Source organism: Arachis hypogaea, chromosome 17 (assembly GCF_003086295.3).
Source record: "Arachis hypogaea cultivar Tifrunner chromosome 17, arahy.Tifrunner.gnm2.J5K5, whole genome shotgun sequence".
Lineage (NCBI taxonomy): Eukaryota > Viridiplantae > Streptophyta > Magnoliopsida > Fabales > Fabaceae > Arachis > Arachis hypogaea.
The window spans coordinates 123,656,503-123,674,574 of NC_092052.1; the positions used below are offsets into that span (position 1 = coordinate 123,656,503).

The 18,072-nt window shown below is 34.9% G+C and overlaps 3 protein-coding genes across 3 annotated transcripts; 2 read left to right on the forward strand and 1 right to left on the reverse strand.

Annotated features, from left to right (window-relative positions):
• Positions 1–1,555: 1,555 nt before the first annotated feature.
• LOC112763599 (uncharacterized) lies at positions 1,556–7,899 on the reverse strand. The gene is made up of 3 exons (XM_072223532.1): positions 7,473–7,899; positions 3,291–5,783; positions 1,556–2,761 (listed from the first exon to the last, which is right to left on the reverse strand). Exon 2 carries the CDS (start codon positions 5,718–5,720, stop codon positions 3,411–3,413), a length of 2,310 nt encoding a protein of 769 aa, XP_072079633.1. The 5' UTR covers positions 5,721–5,783; positions 7,473–7,899; the 3' UTR covers positions 1,556–2,761; positions 3,291–3,410.
• Positions 7,900–8,810: 911 nt separating this feature from the next.
• On the forward strand, positions 8,811–12,040 carry LOC112766731 (uncharacterized). The gene is made up of 5 exons (XM_025812622.3): positions 8,811–9,174; positions 9,265–9,380; positions 9,509–9,684; positions 10,888–10,996; positions 11,180–12,040. The coding sequence occupies exons 1-5, from the start codon at positions 8,937–8,939 to the stop codon at positions 11,477–11,479; spliced, it is 939 nt and encodes a 312-aa protein (XP_025668407.1). The 5' UTR covers positions 8,811–8,936; the 3' UTR covers positions 11,480–12,040.
• A 1,481-nt stretch (positions 12,041–13,521) lies between these two features.
• LOC112765054 (protein trichome berefringence-like 7) lies at positions 13,522–17,225 on the forward strand. Its single transcript, XM_025810917.3, has 3 exons — positions 13,522–15,555; positions 16,618–16,776; positions 16,855–17,225. The coding sequence occupies exons 1-3, from the start codon at positions 14,639–14,641 to the stop codon at positions 17,138–17,140; spliced, it is 1,362 nt and encodes a 453-aa protein (XP_025666702.1). The 5' UTR covers positions 13,522–14,638; the 3' UTR covers positions 17,141–17,225.
• Positions 17,226–18,072: the final 847 nt, after the last annotated feature.

The following is an 18,072-nucleotide window of genomic DNA, read 5'->3' on the forward strand; positions in this document are numbered from 1 at the left end:
TTAATATTTTTATTTATAAAATAAATTACTAAAAATAATAATAGAAGATATACATTAAGAATAAAATCATTGATAACTGAGAGCTAGAGAGATTTTATAAATAAAATAATAATAAAATTGTCACCGTAAATGTAATAATAATAATAATAATAAATATTTATTTTAAAAGTAAAAAATGATTTTAAAAAATAACTACAATGTTTTTTAAAATTGTAAAATTTAATATAGTTTATATCTTATTAAATATTCTAATTTTTTAATTTTTTATAATATATTTTAATCTACCAAATTAATAATTAATCGGGCAATTGACTTGATTAAAATAAAAAGTTTTACGTCTGTGGTGGGTAACCACGGTTTTAAATTTACATATAAACCGTTGTAGGCTGGCATGGTTTACATGCATGAAACAATGAAGGTAAACTGCTGTAGCCTAGCACGGATTACACTTGAATTTTGGCGGTAGAAACCGTGGCTGGTCACCACGGTTTATGAAGAAACCTTGTGCGCATGAAACCCTGCTGGCTATCATGGTTTATGCATGCAGTAGTATAAATTCATTAGCCGCTGTAAGTCATCACGGATCACTTTTGTGGGAAAGCAAAATTTTTTAGGGTGGGTGGTTGTGAGAGAATCCGGGGAGCCTTGGAGTTTTAGGGGGAGGCTTTGAGTTTTTCAACCAGTTGGGTGGTGGAGCTATGGAAGACGAAGCTCGCCTGTACCGATTAAATGGCGTTGCGCACGTGGCTGGATACATCGACGAAGAGGTTAATTATACAAGCTTATTATTATTATTATTATTATTGTTATTATTATTATTATTAGGGTAATTTACCTATATAAAATAAATGCTGAAACCTTTGCCTGATTACAACAATTGGAAACTTGCTTCGTGAATGTCTTGTTTCACTTAAGAGGTTGCGGATTCGAGTCTCTTATCTTTGGTAAAAAAAAAAAGTCTTGTTTCACTTTCTATATAAACCGTGGGAGCCAACCACGGTTTTCAAACTACACATAAACCGTGACTGGCAACAAAGGATTACATGCAATTGGTGTTCAACATAAACCGTGGGAGGTAGCCACGGTTTACCCTTGGAGAATGCAACACATAAACCGTGCCCACGGTTTACCCTTGGGGAATGCAACACATAAACCGTGGGAGGCAGTCACGGTTTACGAAGAAGATGATGTGTGCATAAAACCTTGGAGGCAGCCACGGTTTATTCATGAGCAAGTATAAATATAGAAGCCGTTGCTGGTGAAGGCGGATCACTTTTGAGGGTTGAAAAGTTTTATGCACATTTGTCCTCATCACATACAGGTCCAGATTTCCAATAGAAAATGGCAATTTTGATGTGAAAAACATAGATGAGACGGAAGCAAATCTGGGCCATGAGGGCATATACTCAATGGTGGATTTCATTCTTTTTTTTTTCTTAAAAAAATATTTTTAAAAAGAAAACAACCGGAAAATTTCAGGAATACTGTAATAAAAGTTTAGCTTGAAGTATCAGTACATTTTCAAATCAGAAGTTCAAGTAATTACAAGGGCAAATTAGAAAGCAATTCCAGAGAGATTCACTGGTATAGCAAGTTGATCCTTATGTTCTTATACACTTTAACAAAGCTAGATATGATTACATAGTCAATAACAGTCCAAGTGGTAGCAGTGAGTGCAACACATACACAATGATAAAACTCACAAACTACATAACACACTATTAATGGAGTATATTAGAGATTGTAGAGATTGACTATATAAGCAAATTGGGAGATTAACATTCAATTTCGGCTTAACTATACACGCCAAGAGAGGGAAGCGAATGCAACATCCTGGATAACAGGGTTTTGTCCCAAGAAGTTGTGCTCAGATCAATTTTCAAGTTTGTTCTGCTATTTAAGATCTTGCCGCTGGTTGCCGCCTGGGGTGTAAATATATCATAGTGTGTTGGGACCTTTTTGTAAATAAATTGGGCAACTCCATCTAATGGAGCTCTCTTGGAGAGTTCCATTAAATACTTTGCCTATAAACATATAACTAGAAGCAAATTCTTTGGTAAGAATAGGCAGAAGAGCATAGCATCTTTTGTACCCAAATTCCAAAACCTAGCAATCTAGAACATCTAGAGTCTCCTGAGCAAAACTTTAGGAAAGAGGAGAAACAATTAAATGACTGAAAAGACATTGAACAAAGCAGGGCAAGCGGTGATGAGTAGTCACTTGTAGTAACTCTCAATCACTAGCATGTTCATACAATCTAATTTTCACTCTCAGGTATTCTAAATTTGAAGGAAATCCTATTAGTTTATGGTACACACTCTTAAACATCACATCAGGTTATGGGAAAGTGAACCACAAAGATATTAAGAAAAGTGAAGAAAATGAAGTACAGGTGGAATCCTCCATATGAGATACAAAGACGAGCCTGAGAAAGTCTCAAGTGCCTCAAATGAACCTCCAAAACATTCAGTCTTCTCTCAAACACTTTTCCTCAGCTTCCTTAGTCTTCTGGGAAGAAGTTAGGTTAGGTTAGGTTAGGCATGCACCAATGTTGACTTTATACCTACTAAGGGGCATTTTACTAATCATTAAGCTTGAGAACAGATTTTTCTGTTTATGCATTGTTGTTCTAGAGTGTGTTTATGCTGTACTCGAGCACATTGTCAAAATTTTACCATGCTCAAGCACACTCACAACGTAGCTAGGCTCGGGCCTAACGCTCAAGCCAGATATTGCAGCTAAGCATTCCTATCCCTTGTAGCTGCAAAACACAGTAAAAGAAACACTTAAAATACTTCAAAACTCAGCTAAAAGCTAACTAGAAGAAATAAGAATTGAATTAAACCATGGAATTAGAAAACTAAAAATAAAATTTGCTAATAGAAAGCCTAAAACAGACCAACTTAAATTAAAAAAATACAAGGGAATAGAGAGTTATCTGATGCCAACAAAAGGAAGAAAGGTGAAAGTACTCTAAAAAGAGAAAAAACAAGAAACCATTTGGGCATTTCACTGGGAGTCCACATTTCTTAGCACATGCTAAGCTTCCTCAAAGCTGAAGGTTAAACGAACTACTACCCCACTCACTCTCACTCTCACTCTTTGAATTCTTTTAGAAATGAAGAAAAAATAGTAGTATGAAGTGCATATATGGATTTATTAGTTCCAGGTGACTCATTCCCTAGTCTGAATCTCTTAGGGTGAAGAGACAAATGATCCCTAAAATTATTCCACCATAACTCTGGAAAGATAAGACAACTTTCAGCATATACATAAGTACTAAACAGTACCTTTGGTTCATCCTGAAAGTGTAGCAAGCCACCCGATTCATAACCATTCTCCCTTAACAGGATATCAATGAGGAGCGAAATAAAGAATGATATCCATCTTGAATAGTCGGAGTTATTGAATCATTCAAAATTCTGCATTTTATTGCTCCTCCTTCTCCTTAGCCGTCGAATAACGTACATTGCTTTGTCATACTGATGTGAATTCAAACAGTATCCATGGGACTGCATCCTGTCAACAAGATCAATAGCATAGTCCTTTTTATCTATCGAAAGAAGGAGACATTTGAGGAGCTTGTTACAAATTCTTGGCCTCAACATGAAGCTTTTTTCTAGGGTGTAGAGGAATATGTTTACTGCATCATCCAGCTTCCCTTCCTCACAGAGAATATCAATCAAATGTACACAACTTGTAGGATTGATATTAATATTGAACTCACCAAGAACAGAAAATATAGCTAATGCTTCATCTACCTTTTTTGCCATACAGAACCCAGTAATTAGAATTGTGTATGGAGCTAAATTAAAATCTCTACATTTGAAGTCCATTTCCAGTAAGCCTCGAATTACTTCTTTCACATTTCCTCTGATAAAATGGTTCTCCAACACGTTGATTGAATCATTATCCCACCTCGGAAGGCTTTTCAGATATTCAAAGTAAAGATTGAAGGCCATCGAGACCTTCCCCTTTTTGTTTAACCAGCTCATATGGGCATTAGAATTTGATAATCCAGGTTGACAACCATGCTTCAACATATGTTCACGGATCTTAAAGGCGTCATCTTCTCTGTTAGCCCTATAAAGTCCATCAACAAGTGTCCCATAAGTAATAGAATCAGGTGAGATCCCCTTTAGTTGCAGCTCCTTGAAAAGCTTGATAGCGGCGTTGATATTACCAGTTTTGCAAAAACCATTGATTAAAATGTTGTATGTGATAATGTTAGGCACAACCCCACTCCCAGCAAGTTGTTTGAGAAGCTTGTAAGCATTCAAAACTTCACCAGCCTCGCACATTTGCTCCACCTTTTTCTGGAGACTAACACTATCAAAAACCCTGTCAGAACCCTGAGAAAGCCGGAAAAACAAAGATGGGCTTCTCCCAATCTCCATCTCGTGCAGTAAAAGGTGTGCTTCCTCAATTCTGCGAGCCTTGCAAAGGCCATGCATCAGAGCACTGAAGGTCACAACTGAAGGGAGACATCCAAGTTTTTCCATCTGATTAAATATCTCCCGTGCCTCTCCAACCATTCCATTCCTACACATGCCACAGATGAGAATGGTGTAGGTGTAAGCATTATGAAACTGTTCGTCCTTGGAAACCTCAAGCTGAAGAGATCTAGCTTGGTCCAAACGACCTATGTCACAAAAACCTTTGATTAATGCATTGTAACAATAGGCGTCTGGTACTAAACCCATCCCAATCATCTCATCTAACATCTTTGCAGCTTCACCAACCCTACCCTCTTCGGACAAACCACGTATCATGATAGCATATAAAGTAACATCCGGCACAATTCCCCTCTTAAACATCTTGGTGTACCATACATATGCCTCACTATATCTCTTGGCGTGAATGAAGCTATTTATCAAAGAACGGTAACTCTGCAGATTAAGAGCAAAACCATCTTTCCTCAACAAAGACAGCAAAGAAAGCGCTTCATCTGTCCTCCCGTTCTTGCAAAACCCATCAATCAAGACATTATAACAGCGCAAAGTAGGCAAGCACCCATTTTCTTTCATAGTGTTAAACAACCTAAACGCCTCATCAACCTTCATCCACTGACAGAGGCCATAAATAATAGCCGTATACGTCTTAACATCAGGCAGCACACCCCTCTTGCTCATATCATCGAGCATCTCGAGGGCAGCATTGAAGTTTCCAATCTTACAGAATCCACCAATCAAGAGAGTGTAAGTGTGGTCATCTGGCAAAGAATTAGACCTAAGCATAACATTATAGAGCGAAAAAGCCAACACAAACAAGTCTTTCTTGAGCACAACCTTCAAGATAGTGTTATAGGCGTGAGCATCAGGCTCACAATCGAACTCAGACATTCTATCAAAACACTGAATGGCTTCTTCAGCAAGACCCATATAGGAATAGGTCCTTATGAGGGCTCTAACAGATTCAGAACTTACGAAAATCCCAGATTTCTTCAGAAGCTGGAGCGCGTCCCAGTAAAGGGAGCACCACTCCTTAGTGGCAAGAGTGCAACTTACCTCGTTACGGGAATGCTGGTCCACGAGGCTCTCGAACTTGAGCGCGACCCATACGCAGAAACGGAGGGGGAGTCGCCGGTTACGATTAGGGAGATCTCGCGTGACGACGACGGCGTCTGCGTCAGCGGAAGAGTGGTGCTGTGATCGGCGAGGGAGGAACCTTGGGAGCAGTCCGGAAGCATTGTGGAAATGGACTCGTTTCCACAACAGCATAGAAGGATCGTGGTGATGATGGTGGCAGCGGCGGCGCTATCTTGTGGCCCCAACAGGTGAGACCTAAAAACAGAGTAAAAAGGAGTAATAATCAAGGTTCTGAGAACCGAACCGGTCATCGAACCGCTCTAGTTACTGGTTCATTAATTTATTGGTCCAACCGGTCCAACCGTGGTTCAACCGGAAAAACCGTTTTAAATAAAATAATAAATAAATTATAAATAAACATCCTAAAATATAATTATAATCTAATATAAATTTTAAAATATCTTCCAAATTTAAAACACAACATGAAATGTCATCAACCAAAACGATATGATCTTATCAAAATACAAACTCAAAAGTTAAATAATAAAAAGAAATATCTAAATATTAAATGGCAACATGAAAATTTGTCATCAATCATCAAAATTCGTAAAAACTTGTTAAGTACTCAACATTAGAAGCCATTAGTTTCAACTTTAACAGAATACAAGTTCATGAACAATTCGGGTAACTCATGGTCTGGGGCTGCAGGGCACATTCTTCACTTTAGTAAACGGTTTATCAATGATGACTTTCCAACATTAGGGTATCTAACTATACCTTTATACAGTTACATGAATAATTCACTTCAACTTAGTTATATTCATTTGAAACAAGTAAAGAGTGAAAACTAGTGTAAAACTTATAAAGAAAAATAAACTTATTTTTGTAAAATGAAAAACACAAGAAATAGCCTAAAGATTATACACAGCAATTAGATAGATTATTTTGGTTATGCAATTTATTGATCCAAACTTTCACTCAAACAATGTGTTTCACTATATTTATATCATTTAGGAGTTATAAGAATGCTGCAACAGAGAAAGAGGTACAGAATTACTACCCATACAGTTTAAATCATGTTTTCCATGTATAGATATTAGATAAGGAAAGGAATTCTTTTGAGCAATAAGAGTAATTCTTTTGCCAAATAATTACACAACTAAAATTGACACTTAATTGTTACGTAACCCCTGGATGAGGAAGCAGTCCTTTGACTTTGCGTTTAATATTTACATCGGCTGCTAATTCCTTTGCTAACCGGCCTACCTTCATTGTACCCTTTGCAATACATACAACATAGAATTAAGTATGTGGCATGTGAAACTTCCTAACAAGAGGTCAAGGGCTAGAAAGAAATTAATTTATAGCAGCAGCAGCATAACAAATTCATTTTAAGCAATAATTTCAACAATAACAGTTACCTATTTCCATAGTCAAGTGCAAAACCTATTCACAAGAGGAGAACCTGTTCGATTCATATCAATTTATATTTTTTTTTCTTATTCATTAGAACAAAGATACTTAGTAATGCAATGCAGCAAACTGAATTACCCATGAAAACAACATGTCACTCACTTTCAGCTTCACATACACGATTGTTTTTTAAATACTTTCTAGTGATCCAGGTGCCAAAAACAGCAATCTCCTCTTAAATAATACCAAAAATTCTTGATTGAATCCTAAATCCTAAATAAAAAATAATATTAGGGATTCCCAATTCGTGGCACCGTTTCTGGAGGTAATCTAACTGCCATGGTGTTTAATCACATCAGTAAAAAACCAATAATCAGTAAAGAACCTGAGCTAATCACAAAACATTCATTAATCAATAAAATCGCAACACACAAAACCAGAGCTAATCACAAAAACAGAGCATAAAAAAGTAGAAAAAGAACGAAGAACAACTGAACAACTGAAGAACAAGCGAGCAAGAAATTCACTGACCTTCGAAGAGGACGCCGACAGACCCTTGATTGATGGACGACACCGACCAGACAACGGCAAGAAGATGCAAAGAGTAGGGGATGGGGCGAGCTCGCGGAAGAAGAGAGCAGGGGAGTTGGAGACTTGGGGGCAGTGGCGACACGGACGGACGGCCGCCGAGCTCGACAGACGGACGCAGTAGTGGCTCGACAGAGAGGCGGCTGCGCGACGGAGGCTTCGACGTTTCCCAGGGTGGCTGCGCGATGGAAGGGGAGGAAGCTTGCAATGGCTGCTGTGCGTTGGAGGGAAAGAGAGAGAGCCCTGTCGCGACGGCGACGGCGGCGGCACAAGGCGGTGGCTGAAGTGCTGAATGGAGGTGAGGGACGATGAGATTGGGAGGATGGAGTTAGGGCAAAGTACTGGATGCTGGATCTGGGATTCTGGGCATATGGAGTTGTCGAGAGAGATCGAAACGACAGCGTTTGGACCATTCAAAAAACCGGCCGAGTCAAGGTTCGGTTCGACCGACCGGTTTCGGCCGATTCAACGGGCCAACTCCGGTTTTTTAAATTTGCGGTTTTGTTATTTGTTCAAACCGTCTTTCTTCACGGTTCAGTTCAATCGGTTCGACCGGCCGGTTCGAACCGGTTTTCAAAACCTGTGGTTAACAGTTAACTCAATAAATCTACAATTATGATTATTAATATTTTTATTTATAAAATAAATTACTAAAAATATAATAGAAGATATACATTAAGAATAAAATCATTGATAACTGAGAGCTAGAGATATTTTATAAATAAAATAATAATAAAATTTTGTCACTGTAAATGTAATAATAATAATAATAATAATAATAATAATAATAATAATAATAATAATAAATATTTTAAAAGTAAAAAATAATTTTAAAAAATAACTACAATGTTTTTTAAAATTGTAAAATTTAATATAGTTTATATCTTATTAAATATTCTAATTTATTTTTTTTAATTTTTATAATATATTTTAATCTACCAAATTAATAATTAATCTATCACAAATTTAAATTTTATTTAAAAATTTATTATTCATGAATGAATTTCTATATGCACAAAATTAAAATCAAACCAGCTAAATATTTCAATTTATTTTATAGTTACTAAAAGCAACCTTACCAAAAATATTTTTTCTTAATGATATTTTCAGACAAGTAACAGTTTTTTTTTTGTCATTAACACAGTTATTTTTGAAAAGGCAATACAACAATTTCTGGTATGGGCTTCAGCCCGTCCGGTTACCCAATGCAAAAAATGCAGGCCCAAAAAAAGTGACCAAAAAGAATGTAAAGACTACAGACGACGTCGTTTCAATGAGTGTAAGTAACATCACATTATCAACTCGAAGTAGCTAGCGGCAACAGCAATTGAGCTTTTGCATTTGAAGCTTCACAGCACGACCACGAACTCGCTGAACTGAAGTGCAGCTTCTGAAAAACCCTCAATAATGTATTTGATTAAAGCTTCGAACTTGACACCTTCACCGTTACCATTCTTCACTACAACGACCAAATTCTCTTCCCACTTTTGCACATTTCTATGTAATATTCCCAGAAAGCCCCTTGCTTTGCGCGCCAAGAAGAGAACCTCAGATTCTGAGCCGCTTCTAGAACCTTCTCTCCTCCAAGAAGTATCCTTCGACGACGAAGAAGAAGATGACGAACTCCTTGACGAATTTGAATTTGGTATATACATACACCTTCTTTCGTTCTCTCTTTACATTATTGCTGGTGTTTTCCGACGAAAGTTTTTATTTTTTTAATTGTGTTGCACAGAAGCTGAACTGGATGATGATGATGATGTTATTGTTGATGACGGTGATGATGTTGATGTCGGTGCTGGTGAGGATGAAGAAGAGGAGGAGTATGAAGATGGCGATGCCGTAGTCTATGTAAGTTCTTTCGGAATTTCCATTTTGTATTGTTTTATTGATAGGAAAAATAAGATAATAATTCAATTTCATGTTTATTTTTATCTTTGGGATGATTAATATGTTTTTTTTTATTTTCAATTTTGAAGGTTGGTGATGGCGGAGCAGGTGGTGGAATCTCCCTTGCTGGGACATGGTGGGATAAGAAGGCACTAGCCATTGCTAAAGAAGTTACTGCCTCTTTTGATGGTGACCTGCAAATTTATGCCTTTAAGACTTTGGTCAATTCCACCATTCTAGTGCGCATTGAAAGGCTTACCAACAAGTTAGTAACATAACACATTACTCCAAAGTTGGCTAACTTGCTATCTATCTATATTGTTTTGTTTTACAGTAGACAAGAGGCAAAATGCTGAGGAGAACTTTGTAGTTTAAGCTGTCTTGAATTTAGTTGTCTAAGTTTCCTAGTTTGTAGAATGTATAATTCTTGATTCACATTTGGCTGAACTTCCTAAAATAGTAAAAATGGATGGTTGGTTTTATTATTTAGTGGTTTTTATATGAATCTTAGTTTTATTTCATGTTATTGTTGTTTAGGGAAGTTCTGAACCTATGTTTAATTGCATGACTAGATTAGATATACTAGGCTGGATATCCCTAAAGAAAAAATGAGGCGGTAACTTTGTTTTTGAAACAATGCATATAGCTATATTAGTGATATAACTATGTATTGCCAGAAATTTCAGCGATCAATGGATACATGGCCCTTGGTGAAATTTATGAGTTATATATAACGCTTTCCCCTTTAGTGTGTCATTCATATTTATTGATCTTTTAAGTGTTTTTCTGCCGTCATTTATATTTATTCTGAGGGTTATTTCCTTTGTTTATATCAAGTATACTGAAATAAGTGTGTTAGACTTGGCCACTAGAAGTGGGTTAGTGATGAGGGGTTGGAGAGTTGGTGTGAAAATGAAATCATAGGTTTAAAACTTAACTGCCATTGATGTACCAAAAGATAATGTGTAGATTAAATCCCATTTAGGCTGGATAGATGTGGGGTCATTAATGTAATTTCATCTGTAAAGTGTGTCACAAAGAGAAAGGAATGTTGAATGCAATTTATTAGTTTTAATATTACTATACCCAGGAAAAAATGGAAAGACTTGAACCTCTATAATTTAAGGGGCGTATAGAATGTAATCAATACATAATATTGGCTTGTTATACCTTCCCTTCTAATAGAATTTAATCACCCATAAAGGACTTTTCACCTCATTGTTAAAATCAGCTAATGCTATTTGCACACTGCTGATTGCTCAATCAATGAATTTTTTTTTTTTGCCCCCTTTTTCTTGGAGATTTGGCTTATCATTGAACTTGCACTTCTATTTCAATATTTTGATAATATTTTTCCTCCCCGATGCAATGTGTGCTTGAATTACCATTTCCTTTTCATCTTGTGCTGAACTTTGCTATTATAGTGCTATATTCTTAACTGTTGAGGTCTGATTTCCATATACGTTAGGTCTGGCTCCCCAACAATGGAAGATATTGAAGCCTTTTCTACAACCTATAGAACAAAATTGGATGAAGCAGAGATTGCCAAATTTGTTCCTGAAAATTTGAGTTTGGAGGTACCATTTCAACTAACTTACTTGCAGTTTGTTCTATGTTGAATATATATAATGCGAGACTATCACAATCACAACTTGAAGCCCTATGTTATCATATTAGTTCCACTAGTGGCTTAATCAAAGTTTCTTGTTCGTTGGTTCTATGATTATTATCTTAACAAATCTGGCTTTGTGTTACTTTAGGTGTCTTCTCCAGGTGTTGAAAGAATAGTTCGGATTCCAACCGACCTGGATCGATTCAAGGACCGGCCTATGTATGTGAATTACTCCATTGTTAATGATTCTGATAATTCATCTGCAGAAGGTGATGGGGTCTTCAGGCTTGAATCCTTTGACATGGAAACTAAGTGTTGCACGTGGGGTATAGCTGATGTGAGAGTCAACAGAGGGAAAGGAAGACCACTGAATAAGAAGCAAAGAGAGTGGCGGTTAAGCACTCCCTTTGATTCATTACGTTTAGTACGGTTGCACTCTGATATTTAAATTAATTATTCCCCCAAAAAAAGTGTTAATGACATCTCCATCTTCATGTGCAAGTCTGTGTAGATAATTAGGGGAACAGTTCACACATAGATCCATATTCGTTAAATTTTTGAATTTTTGAAACTTGACAAGTTTGAGGTCTTTGTGGATTCACTGAATTGTAATTTCCCTTTTGTGGATGGTAAATTACAAAACTGGTGAAGAGATATATACTGTAGGAAACATTTCAAGTGCACCAGTAGTACCGGTGCACCAGTTGTTTTAACCGTTTTAAGTGCACCGGTAGTACCGGTGCACCAGTTATTTTAACCGTTGATCTGAATTATAAAAAATATATATAATATATATTAATTGAAATCAACGGTTAAAATAACTGGTGCACCGGTACTCCCCGGTACACTTGAAATGTTTCCTATACTGTATTATGGAATCAATAAGCAAACTGAAACCAGGGGGATATATATTATTCCATTCCTTAATTTATGACTCCATCCATTGGTTAATGCACTGCGTTGTAATCTTTATTCTATGCTTGGCAGAATCATTTTTCTCCATGATTTATTCCTTTCTCTCTCTATACCTTAGGTTTCAAATTTCTGTTTATTATGATAGATCACTTTAGTTCTGACCCATATAACTCTTTTTTGGATTTTGATCCGTTTTAGTTATTTTTTTTAATTTACATTGTTAAAGTTTTGGTCAACATAAATATTTTAAAAATGTGTCTAACCATTATAAACATTTCTTAAAATATATGTTTGGTTTTTGTAATTTCTGTTTCTTATGGTATAACCTTTTCAGTGGTGAGAAGGAAAACATTAACTAAAAATCAAAAACAGAAAAATAGCGTAAATTTAATAGCGTATATTTAAGAAAAAAATTTTATATTTTGGATTATAAGTGGTGAATTTTTTAACGATGACTTAAACTATGTGTTATACATTGTGGATTTTTACAAAACATCATTCTTTTGATAATTGAAAAAAGAATTCCGTAATGGAACCAACTTGGGATATAATCAATTATAGTCAACTAGTTGAAAAACATACTAGTTACATAAAATAAAATAACTCCTTACTATCTCTATTTTCTAGAATTTCAAAATTAGAAACAAAGAAAGGATAATTGAGTTGGCTTATGCTGTAATTGATTTCTTAGAGTTTCTCTTAAAAAAATATTTTACAAAATGTCAATACCATCGTAACAGTGTAAAACACTAAAATAATCAAATATTCTCGTGTTTTACATTGAAATTATCCATATATAAAAATTTTAGCCTAAATTTAAATGATATGTAAGCTTATATTATTGAATTATTCTCTGTATCCAAGCAATTTTAGCATCCAAGTTTATTCAAGAAATTTTGCACGCTTTTTTAATAATAGTGGTTTTTATTGGTGTTGGATTTATTTGAATGAATTTAAATAAAAAAATAGTTGGATATGTAGCAATTCAGTATATTATTATTATTCATATTCAAATTGAATTGTAAATGGCTGAGTTGTCACTTCCATTTTTTATAGTTCTTCCCCTCTTCTAATATTTTTCTTTTTGCTGTAAAGTGATGTTTTAACAACTGAATTGGCATACCTAATATTTAAATCATGTTTGCGTATCTTTCTTCCTATTACATGTTCGTGAACTACTAAATTAATCACATGAAGCTATAGATATCCATTTGACATTCTATAGATCCAAACTGTCATCAATTTTAAATTTATATAAAAATAATAAATGGTGTTTCAATGTCAATAACCACTAGATTTATATTTAAAGTGCTATTAAATTAGCTTATTATTTAAGCAATGAAATTATTCATTTTCTAAGAAATTTGCATATCTATTCCAAAATATAATTGCTATGGTGACAATTATAAATGAGTGAGAGCAATAGGAAATTACATTGCTTGCTATAGCATCAAAATTTCTTGCGTGTATATAAGCATAGCTTAGCAAGCAGCTGCTACAACATCACTTTCAATTCTTTAGATTGACCCACCTATATTTAGTGTTTAAAAGACGTGAAGACTGAAAAATTGGTCCATGTTTGATGGTGTTGTTCTCTTCACAATTTTAATACAAGCAATTACTCTTTCAGCCCAATGGAGATTGATGTTTTACTGGCTTTTGATTTCAGTTTCCAAATTCATTCTTAAATCACAGCCCAAGCCTCTAATTAACTCTTGGAAACGTGTTTTGTTTTCGTAACTTGCAATGCATTAAAAAAAAAAAAAATAGATTTAGGGTATAACTGAATTAATTAGTATAAAAAGTTTTATATTTATAGAAGAAGAGTTTTAAAGTAACATCAATTATTCTTATTAACTGAAAAAATTAACTCTTTTCGTTTTTTTTTAATTACTGACAAATTTTTCAAGCCGACAAATCAAGATTAACCAATAAATTGTTATATGGTAAGATTTGAATTTTTGATACTAAACAAACAAATGAACAAAATACTTGTACCAACTCAAATTAGGTCTTTCCTTTAACTATTCTTTTACTTTAGGGCAAAAATGAAAAAAATCAAGTCCGTGAAAATGGTGATAGAAGACAAGCACCGACAGTTTATAATCTTGAAATTCATGTGATTATTGTTGTTTATTTCCCTTTCTTTTTTTCGTTACTCCTTTTCGGTTAAGAGATCATGTTCTTAATTAACCAAACCGCCTTATTAGCATATTTTTAAATGACCGAATTGCCCTCACTCTCAAGTCACATTTTCAACAAAACCAACTTCTTCAACCATAAACCAGAAACCACACCCACCACCTTCTGCAATCTGCATGCCAGTATGCCACTAAATTTTCTCAGCTCTTCAATAACCAACCCCACTTTATCAAGCTGCAATCTTTCTACATATATACATCTACTCTGCATTTTATTACTATTTTTCTTTTTCCATTTTTTATTTTTTAATTAAAAATTTTGCATTGCTCTTTTTCTCTCTCTTCAAACTTGGCATTTTCTGGTCTTAGATTCGGTCTATGAATCTTCTTTTTTGTTGTTAAGTAAACTGGTATAGCTCATACTACTCTAGAATTTGACATTTAATGTAGTTTTTTTTGTTTAGTAGCTTCATTGTGTAGAATGATACCATAGTTATTAGAGGACCCTTATTATTTGTTTCTTTTTCTGTGGACTTTTTTTTTGTACAAAAATGGATATATGGGACAGTTGGTGGGTTTTGCAGTTCATGCAGATGCTGGGTTTGCTGAGTTTCTGGATTTCATTACCAAAGTTGAGAACTTTATTCTCAAAAGCTTTTGGCTTTGGCAACAAATTCATGAAGGGTAGCAGCAGCAATGTCTGGATCTTTGTTTCCATATCGCTTCTCTTGTTCCTTTCTTGGGTATACTCATTCGTGTTTCCCAGTGATCTTTCTGTGATTCAGCATTATGATGAGATAATCCCCAACACTCAGTCACTGAATCAAAGTGTTGAGGTTCCCAATGTTTCTCATTCAATGAACCAAAGTTTTGATTTTGAGATGCTGAAATCCAAAGTTGTTCCAATGGGGAAGTGTAATGTGTTTGAAGGAAGTTGGATCCATGATAATAGCTACCCTCTATATGATGCTTCTCAATGTCCATTTGCTGAAAGGGGTTTCAATTGCATAGCTAATGGGCGTAGGGATAGAGGTTATACAAAGTGGAGGTGGAAGCCTAAGAATTGTGATGTTCCGAGGTTCAATGCCCGGGGATTACTCGAACAGCTTCGAGGGAAAAGGGTAGTTTTTGTTGGTGATTCATTGAGTAGGACTCAATGGGAGTCTTTGATATGTTTGTTAATGACAGGAGTTGAGGATAAGAAGAGTGTGTATGAAATCAAGGGCAATAGGATCACCAAACAGATTAGGTTTCTTGGTGTGAGGTTTAGTACTTTCGATTTGAGGATCGATTTTTATCGATCAGTGTTCCTTGTGAGGCCTGGTTCTGTGCCTAAGCATTCACCCCAAAGGATTAAGACAACATTGAGATTGGACAAGATTGATGATATTAGCCATGAGTGGATTGATTCAGATGTTCTAATATTCAATTCAGGTCATTGGTGGACAAGGACTAAGCTTTTTGACATGTAAGTAACTAGTAACTTAATTTTTCCAAGTTATAGGTTCATAAATTGAAGATTTGATTTACTCCATGGCATGTTTTGTTTTGTTTTTGTTTATATGTGATTCATTGCAATTTGCATTGCATTTGTGATTGATTTTCTTCCTTGGAGAATTCATGCTATAGTTGCCAGTTTGTTACTAAATGAGTTCCAAGGAGATAGATAGTATTCTTGGAAGCTTATAAAATGAGCAAACACCCAAATTATTCCCAACAAATTTCAGATCGAACATGTCTCTTAACAATTTTATTATGAGATAATTTAGTTAAGAAAATATTTATAAGACAACTTAGTCTCCTTTCAAAACAACGGAGGGACCAATCTGTTTGATAAAGTAATTCTTGAGGACTTCTAGAGTAATAATTGTCTTTTGGAGCAAAGTATCCCAGTTGGAGTTCCTTGAAAACCAATTTAGGTTTTTACTCTTGTAAATCTAGCAAGGTTTTTTGTTTCTAAAACAATTCTGCTTAGGATTTGAGAAACTTTTAAATGAATGCACTATGATGATTTTTGTCAATAATGTAGAAAGGCTTATTGCAAAAGAAAATTTCTTTGGTGAAGAGTGAAGATTGTAGTTAAATTTTTTTACTTTTTTTCTCTATTGTAAAAAGAGTAATTTTCACTCTTCATTGAAAAATAACCTTCACCATACCATGACCCATTTCAAAAGGTCATTCAGTAACTGTAGATGAGAACCTAGATTTTCACTCAAAGTCTAGTGTTTTGCCTCAAATTAGAAGATTGTTATGTTCTTATTTCTCTTAGGTCACTTGGGGCAAACAGATGATAGATTAGAACCAGAGTGGTGATTTTTGTTTTGAGATCTCTATGTACAGGATCAAGGTAAATGTGAACAGCATGGAAATAATTTGATAATGAATAACCAAAACCTTGAATTGAATGTACTTCATGTTAGAATCATTCATTACTTCCATTAATTGTTAGTTCAAGTCCATTTGCATTAGCCGTGTGATTTCATAGTGTGAGATTCTAGAATAATTTGGTGCTAACATGATCTTCAGACAGGGGTTGGTACTTTCAGGTTGGTAGCTCAGTGAAGCTTGGAATGACAATCAATTCTGCTTATAACACAGCCCTTAACACCTGGGCATCTTGGGTGGAGAATTCAGTCAACATGAATAGAACAAGAGTGTTCTTCCGTACCTTTGAATCATCTCATTGGAGGTGAGTTCTTTCTTCTCCATTACTTATTTTTCATCTTGGCAAGAATGCAAGTAACTGGTGTTTATATTTTGATGGCAGTGGAAAGAACCACAATGCATGCAAAGTGAGTAGGAATCCATGGAAGAGAAGCAATGGGAAGGAGCGAAGCCCTATATCAGATATGATCAATAGGGTTGTGAAGAACATGAGTGTACCAGTAACAGTTTTGCATGTAACACCAATGAGTTCTTATAGGAGTGATGGTCATGTGGGAACTTGGAGTGACAATCCATCTGTTCCTGATTGCAGCCATTGGTGTCTCCCTGGTGTTCCTGATATGTGGAACGAAATTCTCTTCTCTTATTTGCTTCCAAAACCTCTCTAGCAATATTAACACCAAACCCTCTATCTTAGTGTGTTGTTATTTGTTGTCTAATTTTAATCCCATATGGCTTGTCCCTTGTTATGAAGCTCTATAACCTCAATTTTGACCTCCATTACTTGGATTAACTTAGATAACATATGCACCATTATAAAACAATAATGTTAAGCATACACACAAAATTGCTATCAAATTATTATATACATAGAATATATGTTTAAATAATAGAAAATGTCCCAATAACATGGATGGCTATAGTATATAACATGCATTGTGATGATCATGATATGGTATGATGATGACGGTCAGGGGTGGCAAAACGGGTTGGTCGAATGGGATAATCTGTCAAATTTGCCAAAAAGGATGGATTGGGCTAAGATTTGGAATTCGTCAAATTTGCCGGTTCAAGTTTTGGTGGGATGGGCCGACCCATTAAGTCAAAAGTTATTTTTTTTTAATAAAAGAGGGATTGGTTTGGTGGGATGGGCCGACCCATTAAGTCAAAAGTTATTTTTTTTTTTAATAAAAGAGGGATTGGAATGGGCCGATCCATCGAGTCAAAATTTTTTTTTTTTAATAAAAGAGGGATTAGTACTCTAAAAGTTAACAATTGTGTAATTTTTAAATACACCTTTTCACTTTTTTTAATTAATTTTATTTATTTTATTTTATATTTTTATATATATGTTCAAATGATGTGAATTGTTTTTTAAAATAAAAATATTCTATTAATGAATATTATTTTAAATAATTTTATGAAAGTTAAAATTTTAAAAGAAAATAATGAAAAAAATTGTATAATAATTTTATTATTTTTATTTATATTTTTTAATTATTTTTTTTAGAAAAAAATTAAATAGGCTAACCCGCCAACCCACCCACCATAAAACCAGAGGAGTTAGAATTTTGAGTCCAATTTACTTTGCGAGACAGAC

Bases quoted from the DNA above. Each gene is read 5' to 3' on its own strand.
- LOC112765054 (XM_025810917.3), top strand. From the start codon at position 14,639: ATGGATATATGGGACAGTTGGTGGGTTTTGCAGTTCATGCAGATGCTG. The intron at 15,556-16,617 runs GTAAGTAACTAG...ATCTTCAGACAG, and splicing joins AGGACTAAGCTTTTTGACAT to GGGTTGGTACTTTCAGGTTG. The intron at 16,777-16,854 runs GTGAGTTCTTTC...TTTTGATGGCAG, and splicing joins TTTGAATCATCTCATTGGAG to TGGAAAGAACCACAATGCAT.
- LOC112766731 (XM_025812622.3), top strand. From the start codon at position 8,937: ATGTATTTGATTAAAGCTTCGAACTTGACACCTTCACCGTTACCATTC. The intron at 9,685-10,887 runs GTTAGTAACATA...CATATACGTTAG, and splicing joins ATTGAAAGGCTTACCAACAA to GTCTGGCTCCCCAACAATGG. The intron at 10,997-11,179 runs GTACCATTTCAA...GTGTTACTTTAG, and splicing joins CTGAAAATTTGAGTTTGGAG to GTGTCTTCTCCAGGTGTTGA.
- LOC112763599 (XM_072223532.1), bottom strand. From the start codon at position 5,720: ATGCTGTTGTGGAAACGAGTCCATTTCCACAATGCTTCCGGACTGCTC.